This window comes from Acanthaster planci, linkage group LG13 (assembly GCF_054643075.1).
Source record: "Acanthaster planci isolate LZ-2023a linkage group LG13, COTS_SCS, whole genome shotgun sequence".
Lineage (NCBI taxonomy): Eukaryota > Metazoa > Echinodermata > Asteroidea > Valvatida > Acanthasteridae > Acanthaster > Acanthaster planci.
Window position 1 is genome coordinate 4,172,674 of NC_141789.1, and position 15,036 is coordinate 4,187,709.

Below are 15,036 nucleotides of genomic sequence, written 5' to 3' on the forward strand. Positions count from 1 at the left end.
TTCTTGTAAACATTATCGTATTCGGGTTTTCATTTAACATGTCGATATTTACTGGAATTTAGAGAATGTCTGTTATAATCAGTGTAATTATCATTTCCCTTTTTGGAAACTTTGCTCAGAGACATTTTAAACTTCATTTATGACACACAAAAGTCAAACGGTAAAATTGCCAAGGAAATAACCTCTGCAACAGTGATACCTCCCAAGACGGTGGAGGTTGCGTGGGACAAACAGGTTAAAGGTGAATTATGCAAGGCGTGTGTTTCAAGGGTTCTGGAATGGAGGAACACCTGTACATTAGGAATGTCCAGCTCCCCAGTACAGGGCCTAATGTCCACATGAACACGTTGTTTCCTCCCTTGCAAGAACACCCTGTACACACCCCAGGTTGTGGAAGCTGTCGCGGAGCAAGTCATCACCAAAAGACAGACAGCTAAGCTGTACTACGACCGCACAGCCAAATGTCTACCGGATCTTGTCGTCGGCCAGCCGGTTCGCACTAAGACACCACCAAAAGTTGATGGATCGCCGTGGACACCTGAAGTGATCAAAGCGAAGGTCGCTCCACGTAGCAACATCGTTGACGTCGGTGGCAAATCCTACAGACGTAACTGCATACATCTCAGAGACAGCCGGGAGCATCCAAAATCACCCGCAACACCAGCCGCCTGTGTGAGTGCACCTGAGCTCACACCACCAACGACCGTGTCGGCAAACCCAATAAAGGAAAATGCAGTCGCAAAGATGCAGGAAGCACCTTCCAACCCAACAGACAATCCGCCAGGACTGAACTAAAAAATCACTTTCACTCGATCCGGTCGAGTTTCTAAGCCACCAAGGAGACTTATCGAGTCCTAAATCTGTCTCTAGGGTCCCCACCTGGTTGTAATATGCAAACCTAAACCACCTTTTAAAGCTTGTTTGCTTGGCTTCATATTTTTTGGCCAAAAAAAGAGAAAAAAATGCACACAGCTGTTTTGAAGATTCAAAGCACTGAAAGGTTTCTGGAACAATGCTTAAAGCCATAGCTTTTTTTGGCTCGAAAGTTAAAACCAACAGCTCTTTATCTTAAGGAAAGGGGATGTTGTGGAGTGGCATTATGCGGCTACCGTATCCCTGTAGGAACACTTGAGCACAAGCCATTAATAAACCACACAAACTGAACGCTATTCCTGGAGTCACACCGTCTTCTTACAACCAGGAGATACAAAGAAAAAAATATTTAATATTAAATTTACTTTTGCCATCGTGAATATTTTTTGTAAAGATTTTGATGCACTTTTCCTTAATCCATGCAATGTTTGTAATTTTATTTCGTCACTCCAAAACGTCAGTTTTCAAAGTCTTTGTACGAATTTGGCTAACACTGGCAAACAACATGTTGACCCCCACAAGACAATTAAGTTCATAAAAACAAAATGCGCTATTACATTACAAGGAGTGATCATGAGATCTCATAAAATATCATTTTGTATAAATTCCGTAATAACAATGATTCAAATAAAACACAGTATCTTATAAAAGAACTTGGCTTTTTATTCCAAAAAAAAAAACTCCCAAAGAAAGCGTCCGACAAGGGCTATGACTGCAAATGAATACTTAGGGCACACAGCCTAATACAAGCAATTGCGCAAGCATTAAATTGGATGTTGTGGTCAGATCATATACCAAGCACCATCGATGGCATGAATATTCGACTTCCTATACTGCAGTACACAACGTTTTAAGGATGCAGATTACCAGCGGAAAATTGCAGTAATGATTTTGGGGTACAAAATGGGCTTGTCGTTGTGAAACAGGTGGTGTGTAGCAAACATTTACTGCTGACTTCTGGCTATGGAGATACCAATCATGCCAGAAAGCTGTAATTGGCTATAGCCCGGGCAGTTCAAACTCCGTCTGTACGTGTCCTTCCTCTATGCTATTTCAAACAACAAACGAGTACCCCCTCCCCGACTAATAAGAGTCCGCTACAATGAGCAGAATCAGTGCGATGCTCCGCGTCCACGCCCGAAAACAATGAACGTGTAACAATTGCATGTGCATAGCATTGGCTCGCGGGACTGAAGTAGGCCTACAAGTTGCTTGAGAAAGCCCATTTCTGAGACTGGTCTCGACTTTTAATTAAACATTGAAAAACAAATTGGGAAGTTCGCCAAAACAGAATAATTTTGTTTTCAAAATACGTAATTACATTCATAATATTTATAAAATTTCACGGCAAAAATTGAAAAACTTTGCAGTGCACGTTCGGGAGCGAAGTCGAAGCCCCACGAAACGTTAAACGCGTGTACTTTAAGAAGCAGCACTGTCAGGCGTACATAATTTAACAGAATCTGCCATTTAAATACACCCTCAATTCACCATTTCTACTCATATCGGACCAGTCTGAACGTTCCTGAACAATGTTTGGGAGCTACAAACCCTATGCACTAAACCACACGTCCCCACAGAGGAAGAGGATGATGAAGGTGGTCGAGAAGTGGTGGGAGAAAAATCCCGAAATAATACCCCCCTGGAAAAAGCCTACCGAATAAAGGCAGGGGGTGAAAGCTCAATCCACTTCAATCGCGCAGCACAGTAGCGCAGCATACTTGTATCACAACGGGGCGAGCATTTTAAACAAACATGGGGATGCTAATTAAAATCTTCAAAATGGGTCACACCGGAATGAAAAATGCTACTTTGCACCGGGCAAACAAAACCGTAGCCCTGCGCCTGGTCGACTCGGTAGCCTATGGATGTGAACCCAGGGCACACACATAAAGCGAGGAAAGTACAAGCCCAATTCCAAACTCAATAACGTTAGGGTCATTGGCAGAAAAGTCCCCCTTCTTCCGCGTAGAAAAAAGCCTGCCACACGAGATCGATGCGCACGATCGATTGTTCATACATTTTCGGAAGACCTCCCAAATGTTTTGTACATCACGTTTTCCAACCGTGGACCCTACTGTCCCCTATTGTTAAAGGTCCACGGTTGAAGGCGTTTACACTCTCCAGATCACACAGATGAACGTAATACGCGTTACTCCTGCAAACTATTCCATTTATTTGGCATTTTTGATAAATAGAACAACATGCATAAAGACTGGTCCATAATCATAAATCCATTTAAAAATTGTCAAACTAAATACTGTCATCATGTAAGAGTTCAGCATAATTATGTAAACCTGAATATAGTCAGCATCTTGTTTTTCCCCTCAAAAAGAAAAATGATTTGGGGGTAAAACATGTCGCTGACCTGTTCTTTTGGGCAACTGCTTTTTTAAAACTCCATCGGTAATGTCATATACCAGTATATGTCTTTGCAAGTACAGAGTACTGCATACATAACTACAAGAAAAACAATACTTGAAGAGCAACAACTGCCATTATGAACTCAACTGAAGTCCAAATTTACACACATCTACAACAGCAAGTGAAGATCTGTGACTGGAAATCTTGATCTGTGATTACTCATCTGAAGATTTTTTCACAATTTTCACGAGGCCTCTGTAACTTCAACACATAAGAAGTGTACAGAACTGTTTCATCAGATTATTTAGGCTGCAAAATGTTTGCTACATGTTATAATATCGATTATCAGTTAGGGCCTGAATTCACAATAAACAAACAGGTTGATTTTCACCCCACACACACAAATAAACAAACATGAGGCTCTGCAAACAGTGTCCAGGAAAATGAAATTTTCAATGTTGGGGAAAGCACACATATATTTCAAATTATAGTGGGATTGTACTTCCGTCAGTTTCACCAATGTAAAAAGATTTGAACTGTACAGACAATCCTTGTTATATGCAAATGTCTACTCATTTTAGAGTGGACTTTCAAAAGTAATTCAAACATTACTTTTTCAGAAACCTTCGGCGTTTCTTGCTTTGTTTCATTTTCCCCCCTCTGCCTCCTCTCCCACGCCCACGCCTCACACTTTTCCCCCTTGCAGAGCTGGCGGCGATGCCAGTCCACTTGGTGTCCCCACTGCTGTTGAACTGGTTCTTGAAGTCAATCAAGCTCATGGGCTGCTTGCTGATTGGTCGGAAGGCCTTGATTGGTGATTGGCTTACCCGGGGATTAAAGATAGCATCTTCCAGTGCTGTCTGCGAGCTGTCATCATCATCTGATGATTGTGAGTCCCCATCCCAGGAGGTGGCAGGGCTCATACCACTTGCGGTGACTGACTGGTCTATGCTATTCCTGTAAGGTTGAAACCAGAAAAAACAAAGGTTTTGCATTTGGAAACTACAGAAAGTCTGAGCACTATGGAAATAAACAAAAACCCCACACCATGTAGGGGTGCTGGTTCCCTCACCCCTCTCCCTCATAAAAAGGAACAATAAAAAGGGGGAAAAGGTGGCAAAAAAGAAATGAAAAAAGAGAGACAGAGGATGAAATCACCAATTTATTTGAATAATCCTAAAGTTTACCCCCTCCAACTGTTAATGGTTCATCAGATTTTAGTTGAGTGCTTTGCCGCCTCCCATATTCTCTTGCCCCTCCCCCAAAAAGGCAAAACCCATGCACGACATATAACACCAATCAATTCTCACATGCCGACAGATTACTCTCAAAAACGTAAATGAATGTCTGACGACTGTTTGGGCACATAAGTGGTAAATATTGGAAAAGCTCTCTGGACTGAAAATAGAAATCTGATATAGCCTCTCAGGAAATATCCACTGTGAATATCCCTACCAAACAACATGTTGCAAACTTTAAAACGCAGTGCTGTTTCCAGATCATTCTTCTGCTATCCAAGACACAAGCATTTGAAAAACAACTTTCCAAGAATGGAAACTTCAAAATTTACACTTTTCACAAGTGTGTGACAAATACATATCAAAAGATACAAACTTTCCAAAGAGCACTGAAGAAAAATGGCAACCTGCCATTTCAGACCCCAGTAGTACTGATAACCATGGCACCCTCAGTTGATAAGGATGATGCTTTTTTACCATTACCAATTTGCTTCTGATTCCAACTTTTGCCTGATTTCTACTCTTTGACTTTGGAGTTTTTATCTAAATGAAATTTTACTTTCTGCAAAAGGCATAACAAACAGCATGCTTTCAGCCGAAAGATGACGTGTTTTGCCCTATCTTGAGTGTTTTCCAATTTTCCCTTAGTCATCCGTCCCTGTTTGTTTAGCTTGACTAGTTTCTCTCCTGATACTTCACAACTGACCAAGACTACAGTCGCAGTAATTGGTGTGCATAACATCTGAATTACTACGTTGTGAAACAACAGTGACATTTTCTGACCAATTAAGTTGACAAGAGCAAAAAAAATAGGTGTGCTGCGCATTTTGGTTCCCAGCCTGTTTGTGTAAGTTTAAAAAAATTAATTCCTAGTCAAAGCCAAAAGCACAAACAGAATGTTAGTGGCTTCCCTCCTCTGGAGATCATTTGAATCAAAGAATGTCAGCCTGCTTTCCATCTTGACCAGTTTTTCCCCTCTTGAGTTGATCCCCATTCTCATTGTTTTCCAATTTTCCCTTAGTCATCTGTCCCCGTTTGTTTAGCTTGACTGGTTTCTTCCCTGATACTTCACAACTGACCAGTTTTTGTTTTTTTCCCTCTTGAGTTGACCCCCAGTCCCTATTACATAGACTATAAACAAGATCACCACTCAGCCATTTCCACACTGCGCCTCCATAAGCTCCTGAAACCAGCCTGATGAGGTCACACGCTGGGGTGAGATCAGTGAAAATTAAAAATCTACGAAGCAACTACCAGAAGTTTTGAGGACCCCGCAGCAGTTTGGATCTATGGTATACATTTGTGTTAGCCTAAAGGCACCCCAATAACATACCCATTACTTGTGTTTTGTGTTACCTTGGAATATTCCAGATTTTAAAACCAGATAGTTTGAAAAATCCTGACATCACAAAAACATTGATGATAAAATTCCGAAACCTGGAGATCTGACAAATCTCACCCGTGTAGGGGGGGGGGAATCATTATTTCACACCATGGGGAGAGGGAGTGGGGGCTGTTAAGGAGTTTGCATGGAGTGCATGTGCACCCTCATGTCGACGGTCAATTTGGGAAAGTTTCTGCAGTCAAATATTAAAGCACAACTACAATTATACTGGCTTTTGAGCATTCTTTTCTGATCTTTTTTTTTGGGGGGGGGGAGATTTTCATCCTCAACCTCTGCCACTACTGAGGTGTTTCCAAGACTTTACTTCTATAAAAGATCAAATACCACCCCCCACACGTTAGTTTGTAGTATCAGCAATAGTACCCAAGTGCTAGTATACACAAGTTTAATACACTTTGTGTACAGAAACTGTTTCTTGGTTGGCCAAGAGCTTATCACATGGCCTTTTTTAGCTTTATTATTTAACAGTGCACCTGCACAAGTTTAAAAGAGCAGTGCACAAAGAGACTATGCTGTGGTCCTGAGAAGCTCTATACCCACAGCAACCAAAGTACTCTAGAGTACTTTAGTGCAATGTTTTGAACCAGGACGCAATGTGCAAATGAATGGAGCATCTTTCTCTGAAAGTTTCTCTAATTATCGAGACAAATAGTTATGAATGCACAAGTGGCTTGCATGTTAAATTGGAAGTAAATCAGTAGACAAACTGTACAGGGGAAACCGACTACAGTGGACGGTTCTGACTTTAACAGGCTCTTGAACAAATATACTGAAGAGTAGAAACACCAACACAAAACTGCAAAGCTTGACTGGTAGATCACAAGCCACAATGTTTTAGAGGTCCCAGGCTCAACATATGCCCCACTCAACGTCTCCATGATCTTCAAATATGACAGCAGTAACCAAGCATAGGTTTTTCATTGAAATGAACAGGGTCAGATCTCCTGAAGAGCAGAATCTATGCACAGGGTTTTATGAAACAGCTATTGATTACCATCCGGGTAGGCTGTGACACCAAAACATTAAGGTCACTGTTGTTTGTTTGGGTCCCATGTGGAAAACACAGAAAATGCACTCTTACAACTACAGATTTGGCATGCCTGAAATAGCCCTCACAAGCAGTAAACAAGAATGCTTGCAACAAGGAATGACTATATTTAAGTGGAGGTGTGTCTATTTCAAGATATTCTGCCTGCAACATGTGGGGATGTGTCTTCATCCCTCAATAGAGAGTGACTTAATCTTCCATGTGACCTAATAATTTTATGGTCAACTGTATCTGACATAATAGCAGCTCAACCAAAGTTGACCAAGAGTACTTCACATGGTACTTGCTGTCTTTTACCACGTTTTTCCAAATATTATGGGACAACGGTCTAAAAGCGGTACACCGTTAGCAACTGGAATTCTACACGTCTTCCTATGCACATCCTCCTGTGCAGTGTGCGCATTAAAAAGTTGCAATGGGTGGGAACACTGTCATAGAAGGGAAGCTTGGAAATGTACAGGTTTCTTTTCAGTTCATTTCAAAATGAAATAGAAATGTATTTTAATGAGTTTACAATTTATTCAGCATCTCTCTAAAACTGTGCAGAATCTGCAGCAAATGTGGTTATTAATTGAAAAATTAACTGCTTATATGCTGAGTGTTCCATTTTCCTGTGACTTTGCCTGAGGAAAATATAACCAATTAACCACAGAAGGACACAGACGGAGTTACAACTCTGGCACATTAAAGTGCTCGATGATCATCGCTGCCCGGTCAGACGAACAATAGTAAACATTCCCCAAATACCTGATTACTGCCTGCAGCTTAGCCGGACAAGTGGGGCCACTAATATCATAGCAAAATCTGTGGTGTTTTCTTTGCAATTAACTACAACTTATCACGGTGACCTGGAAATAAAAAGAAAAATTATCTAATATAAGATTTACTTTTGCTGACTTGAACAATTTGTTTCTTAAATTTTGATGCACTTTTCCATTATCAATGCAATGTTTGTAATTTTATTTTCTCACTCCAAAACATGTTTTTAAATGTACGAATTTGGCTAAGACTGGCCAACAACATGTTGATCACTGCAGGACAGTTAAGCTCACGAAAAATAAAATGTGCTGCTTCATCACATACAGTGATCATGAGATCTCTTAAAATACCTTTTTGGGTAAATTCCATGATAAAAATGATTTAAATAAAACACAAAATCTTAAAAACAACTTGGCTATTATTCCCAAAATACGTCCAGAAGAAAGCAATTGATAAGGGCAATAACTGCACATGAACACTTCAGGTACACAGCCTAATACAAGCAACTGCTCAAGCATTAAATTTGATGATGTTGTCAGATCATTTGATAATGTTGCAGTACATAACATTTTAAGGATGCGGATTATCAGCAGAAAATTATCGCAATGATCATGGGGCACAAAGGGGGTTTATGGTTGTGAAACAGATGGTGCGTAGCAAGTGCTCCCTGCGCTCTGGCTATGGACACACCAGGCATGCCAGAGAGCGGTAATTGGCCAGATGTTATAGCCCAGGCAGTTCAAACTCCTTCTGTGTCCTTCCTCCACGATATAACATACAGAGGATCGCTTTGAGGCTAGTTTTACCACTTTAAGCAGTCAATATTTACATGACATCTCTGATCTCGAGACACATAATTTTTTTCTTACACCAAAGGTGTTAACAGAGGCTTCAGGTCACAGCCATCTTGCAGGGCAATTCTTTTGTTCCACAGGGAAACCTCCTTTGTGCTAACCCAATGGAACAAAAGCACTGGCCTACAAGACGGCTGTAAGAATAACTGCAAGACCTTATCCAAAATATTGTGCAAAAATAACCTCCAAAGCCAGGAAGGACACGACTAGCCCTTAAAACGGTCCTACATCTGAACCAAAGAAGATTTATCCATCTCATGCTGCTGAGCAGACGATCTTTAACCCCAACAGTCCTCAGTCCTCCAACAGGTGAAGGATTGAGGACTGTTAGGGTTAAGAGAACTATAAGACACTGCAATCACTTCATACAAGCAAGATAGATGTAGGCAATCATTACTCTGCCTCCCGGCTAGACTCTCCACCAGCAGCCGCTCTCGATGAGGCTATCGTCCTGCGCCGCAGGGCACGTCCAAGTGAGACTGCCGAGTCTTCTGTATGGTCCTCTGCCTCAACACGGTCAATCTCCTCCTGCACATGCTCAGCATAGACCGTCTTGGGAATTTGCTGATTACAGATGAAGCACACTTCTGTCTCTTCCTTACTCTTGCTGACCTCATCTCTACTGGAAAAGAAGCCCACACAAAGCCACTTCAATTTCACAGTAACTGACTGCATACTTAGCAGCCTTTGATGCAGTTGTATATTGAGGTCCATCGATATATCGATAATATCCGATTTTGCTTTGATATTGATATAAATTATATCACTTAAAACAATGACATTGATATATCACAAAGGCCGATACAATGAAAAAAAAATGAAGCTATAAATTATAATAAAGTAGTAATTGTTATAGACAATGTCTTGTCCGAGGTGAAAGAAGAACATTTGTGTTTTCTCCTAGAATTGTACTTGATACGGGCTGCTCAAGAGAAACTCAAAGGCAAAAAAGTTACAGTGTTAAGCCCAATAAACCACTGACTCTCCTTTCGTGAACTGAATCTTGACACCGCTGGCTTTTTCTGATCTTGCAAACTGTCTGGTCTTGGTAACGACTGTCACGGTCTCACTGACTTCTTAAAATGTTCACGCTGGTCATACAGCACGTCTTTTGCTGTTTTTTCCTCTGTAGGCCCATCCCCCAACCTTTATAGTTGCCCTTAACCTTTTTTGCGCTCCTTTGAAGGGTCCACATTATTTACATTTTGCCATAAATGGATCATAAATAAAGGTTAAATCCTTTAAAGAAATCTGGGGAAAAATCAAAAGCCATGCACAGACACCCAGTATAATACTGTTGTCATGGTAGTACTGTAGCTTAGCGATTTGGCTCCGAAATCAGAACCTTGATTGGTCCACGAGAATGTGGGGCATTCCAGACATCAAAATTGGCCAATCTACACCTGGAGCAAAATCTTAGACGATTTATACCTTTTCTGTGCCCTCTGTAAGATTTCATGGCTTTGTCAATCATTTAGTCTTTGCTCAAGACCCCATTGCTTGATGTCGGATCATGCAGAATGCACCCTCTTTTTAATATGGCCAGCGTGCTGGTTAATAGCGTAGCGAGTCCCAAAACACGTGGAACAGTGCTCTACTACAGTGACCAAATAATCCTTGACACCTGGAATTGAGACTGATGTCCTCACAGCCCACACATGCAGTTCACACTTTTTCTAGGCAATGACCCAAAGCTGGTATCAATGACTTTTGCCAAGTAGGTTGAATAAAAATGGAGCCCAAAACTGAATACAATGTACTTCTGGGGCCAATTTCATAGAGCTGCTTAAGCACAAAATTTGCTTCAGCGGGAAAATACTTTGCTTAGTAAAACACAGGTTACCAGCTAAAACTCTATCCGTTTGTCATGCTAACCAAAAAACAACTAAATACAATCCCAAAACAATATACATCACATGGAGTTTTGGCTGGTTACCTGATTTATCAAGCAAGGTTTTCTCACGCTTAAGCAAATTTTGTGCTTAAGCAGCTCTATGAAATTGGCCCCAGCATTAAGGTCAGTTCATACACGAATTGGCCTTACAGTACGATGGGCGCTAACCACTTTCCTAGTGCAGCAAAGAGAAATATTTAAAAGGATTCTGGAGGAATGAAGAGCTTCAAGTAATCATAAAATGCTTGAAAGATGCATTGATTCTTGTGCACATGTGAAGAATCATAACAAATGCCAATCAGAACACAACTAGGGTTTGCAGACACACTCAGGGCCTGTTTGTTTTGGGGCTCAAGATCTCAATTAGTGATCCATCACTGGTTCACTGACATCAAAATCTGCCTAATGGATGGAGGGAACCGGTGTTGCGACTACTGATTGAGATCCAGATCCATGGGAAACAAACAGGCCCTTAGATAACCATACACAATGGCTTCTCATCATATACAAATATATACAAATAGTAAAAAGGGCCAGTAAAGATTTCAGTTTTGGCAGTGCAGATTTGTTCTTCATGTGCATCAGGTTTGAAATATCACTGTCTATCTTAATGTCAAAAATGCAGGCATGCAACTTGGACTTTGACAAGAAACAAGGAAATTCCAATATTCACTAATTTATTTATTCAATTTATACAGTATTTTTAAATTTTCAAAGCCATGGGTGAGATGAAGTGAAAATCAAGGGAATCAGCTGATCAGAGGAAAAGTTGCATGTCTGAAAATGATGGCAGACACATTTTGTTGAGTCAATTTTGTACACTTTTACAGCAAAATGGAAAAAACAACTTTGTAAAGTCATTTGCAAAAGTTTAGGACCACCCATACAAAATGCATTAACCTGAAAAGAAATTAAACCAATCAATTATGGCAACTTATGTTTATTTTCAATGCAGACCCAGTGACAGAAATATCAGCAAAATTCCAAGTGGTCCTAAACTTTTGCAAATGACTGTAAGAACTTAAAAAGATCAACTGCACTGAAAATGTTTCCAGGTGGTAAATCACTTGCAGAAACCACAATGGAAACACCTAACATGACTGGCCCCCTTTACTATATTTTATCTCTCATGCACTAGGCATTCAGCTTGTCGTAAGCACCTCTTCCCTGCAGTGTCCAGTTTTGGCCGTTTTGCCGGCCGATCTGGTACCCTAACTCTCTTCCTCTCGCGAAGCTGGAGCTTGTTGTCCTCGACCAACTGCAGGAGGCTGGCGTCCAGTTGGTCTGCTGACTCTGAGAAGCTCTCACTGCTGTCGTCATCAAGATCCAGGTCTGGGTCTGACCTGGGCATGGAATTAAAAATGGGACGTTTCACACAATCAACTCTTTTACTTCTACCACTGGAATTTGAACATTTTGGAAACCCATATCAAGTACTACAACAGCCCAACAGGTAAGTAAAGCATTGATTAAGTTTCATATACAAATGATCTAAAGCTTTCAACTTAGTAAAGCAACATTTTGACCGAATGAGCAAAGTAATGCGTGTCTGATTAGCTTGAAAATTATTTCCATATATATTTAAGAATTTGTTACAATTTAATTTTTTCAGAGCACTGGTAATGCATCGTTAAAAAATATATTTTTATCGCAACAGTGCTATCATCATGCAAGTGGCTATCACAATAAATTCACATTCGTGTACAGGAAAACCAGCATCATGTCAGCAAATGCTTTTTTACTACAAATAAAACTAACAAACTAACCCCCAAAAGAAAAGTAAAAAACAAACTACATGTAGATGTATTTTTAGAGTTTCACAATAGCCCTCCTGTGGTTAATTGGACCGAGAAATCCCTTCACAAGAACTATTAATTTGTGTAGAATGCTGGAGAGGGACGGTTAAAAGCTATCAAAGTCTGCATTATATTTAGTATTTGGTGTACATCCAAACAAAAGTCAGGATTATTATTGCGTCGGCTGCAACAAAGATTCAGCATCAGTAAGGCAGTCATGTAGTCTAGGAACTAGTCTGACCACAAACACACATACATGTAGTCATGTACATTTATATAACACTTAACTCACTTTGCCTGGTCGTAGGCAAAACGCAAAAATATTTCAGCACTTAAAGAGTCAGCAAGTCAACATATAATAATGTGAAAATGTGTATGTAACAAATGGATTTGTGTTCCATGCATCATTTTCAAGAAAGCAATTATCAATTTTTGTGCCCGCCAAAAAAAAGGCACGCATGGGTTCAGTTTAAAGTGGATCTGAGCTGCAAAGGGGATTTATGGGCCAAAACACATATGGCCAAGCTGTTCTCCTTTACCAAGAACTGCAAATATAAGACCTGAATCAAACCTACCTCTTCATTAAAGAGTCCTGAGTGTGGTGAATATTCCCCTTTGGGTCATCTACAGGAACCAAACACAGACCCACACAAGTTAGAGTACATATAGATACATGAGAAGACTCTTGACCAAAGGAATGGTTGAATTTAAAATTACAGTACTTAGAAGTTTTGAAGATGGCAAGTTAGTGTATGGCAAGGTGTTTGAAAAAGTGAATGGGCATGTTATTGTGTGGACCTTTACCCAATGAGGTCTACACAGTACAGTTGTAGTCACTGTGTGGACTTGCAGAAGTTGACAAAAGATTTCCCCTGCTGAAACAGTTTTAAAGGAAATTTGTTAGGTCAGGGCTACCAGGCATAAAATGAAATCATGATCACAAACTTGTTCGAAGAGTGTTTACACTGCAAGAATGAGTTTTTCTGTTCTCAAGTTACTCTTGGTCTGCACAAAAACAAAGGACTGTCTACATTAGACACGTAACATGAGGAACACTGAATTTGACTGGTGGTTATTTGACAACCTTTCAATTTTAAAGCCATTTCATTTAGACATATACAACCAATCATTACTTAATTTACACATTTTTGTCATTGACGCTACCGTAAAGGTTTTACTTGCTGTGCATATGATTTTGGGGGGAAGGCGGGTGACATAAAGCACTTATCAGCAGCAAACTGACAAACCATTAACACAGGCTGGGAGTCAAAAAGTATTTTTTTTGTAAAGTGGTTATTTTTCTCTGCTTTCCTCATTTTTTCTTTTGCTCTTCTTTGTTCTGTTTGTTTTCCATTTTATGTTTAACAGCAATGGGGTAAGCGCCCCCCTTGGCCCCCCCACTTTGTCACTTTGACCCTACTTTTCACAGTTCATCCCAAATTACTTCAGCGTGATTCCTGACTCGTGATTTGACTTGTGACTTTACATCTCTAGCATATTCAACCACTTGTGTGCACAGGCCACTGTAATCTCATGTGCATGTTGTTCACTCACCCTCATGAATGCCCAAATGGCCGCATAACACTATTTACACTAACATGCACTTCTTGGCCAGGGACCAACTCAAAATCAAGTCCACACTTACGTTCCTGAACAATTCTGGCAGCTACTCCCTTCACGATTCTTGAATTAGCTTTTTCATTTGCTGTTTTGTCCCTGCAAAATACAAAATTCCCCATTAAAGGTACAGTCCAGCACTGGCAATTACCCAAAAAGTAACTGACGTAATTATTGTTGAAAAGCATACTTTGTTTAGAAATGAAATATGGGACTAAATTTTCAAGTGAAATTATTCTCTCTGGCAAGCTATCATATTGAGGAAAACACTGAAAGAAGCACATTTCTAACAATGCATCTAAAAATGCATTATTGGAAAATTGCCATTAGCACACACAAGCACTGACATGACATTCGTTGGTTTAGTGCAACATAGCACATTTGACTAAAAGTGAAAATTTGCTTTTAGCTCGACTGAATAATAGCTTTTTATCTTAGATTTTCCACAAGCAACACTGCATCATTCAGTCTAGCCGTTAATTGCGAGAAGATGGCATTAAATTGAGAATTTCATGGAAAACTACTCCTGTGGCATAGCAGTACATGTATTTTAGTTCATTTACTGATAATCATGGATTATTTATTTTGATCTTTCAGGAGACGTTTCCATATCATCCCTGGGCATCATCAGATGTGCAGTTTGTTTCTGTCCACCCACACATCTCAGAAATTTTGTTAATTACTGGTTTAATAGCCTGAAACTATGCCATTGTGGGAGAGGCAACCAAGTAATGACCAGAAACCTCTACCCCAAGGAGAGGCCGATATCTACAGTACGCACACCACACGTGCTATTGAATGCAAGGTGTGCACATTTCTATGCATGGCACAAGTCATCATTCTTTAGAGCAGCATTTGACATTTACATTTATCACATGGATGCAAGCGTAGTACCACCACAGAAGGCACAATAGCTTCTTTAGCAAAGTCTGAATGACTTGGCTGTACGTGTAGCTTGAAATTCAGGAGTGAGACTTAAGGAAACTGAATACCAAAAAATATATACCTCTCAAGTCTGTCTGTCAATCCTCCATTTCAACAATTTATCGCACCGTGTGTACCTCCGTTGTCCTTGCTTGTTGATTTTTCCAATTGATTTTCAATAACATTTGTCTTCCCCTTTGCTGCCTCGTTTTCTGTCGGACTTTCGAGCCGCAAAAATTTTCATAGATTTTTCGAGTCTTTTTT

At 40.2% G+C, this 15,036-nt stretch overlaps 1 protein-coding gene across 1 annotated transcript in view; it reads right to left on the reverse strand.

Annotated features, from left to right (window-relative positions):
- Positions 1-3,021: 3,021 nt before the first annotated feature.
- LOC110981273 (uncharacterized) overlaps positions 3,022-15,036 on the reverse strand; it is a 32,958-nt gene continuing 20,943 nt past the window's right edge. The window contains exons 13-17 of the mRNA XM_087144797.1: positions 13,877-13,947; positions 12,807-12,855; positions 11,596-11,778; positions 8,939-9,160; positions 3,022-4,194 (exon numbers count right to left, since the gene is read on the reverse strand). Of these exons, the coding sequence (XP_087000923.1) occupies positions 3,846-4,194; positions 8,939-9,160; positions 11,596-11,778; positions 12,807-12,855; positions 13,877-13,947 (874 nt within the window). The 3' untranslated portion in view covers positions 3,022-3,845. The remainder of the gene's footprint in view (positions 4,195-8,938; positions 9,161-11,595; positions 11,779-12,806; positions 12,856-13,876; positions 13,948-15,036) is intronic.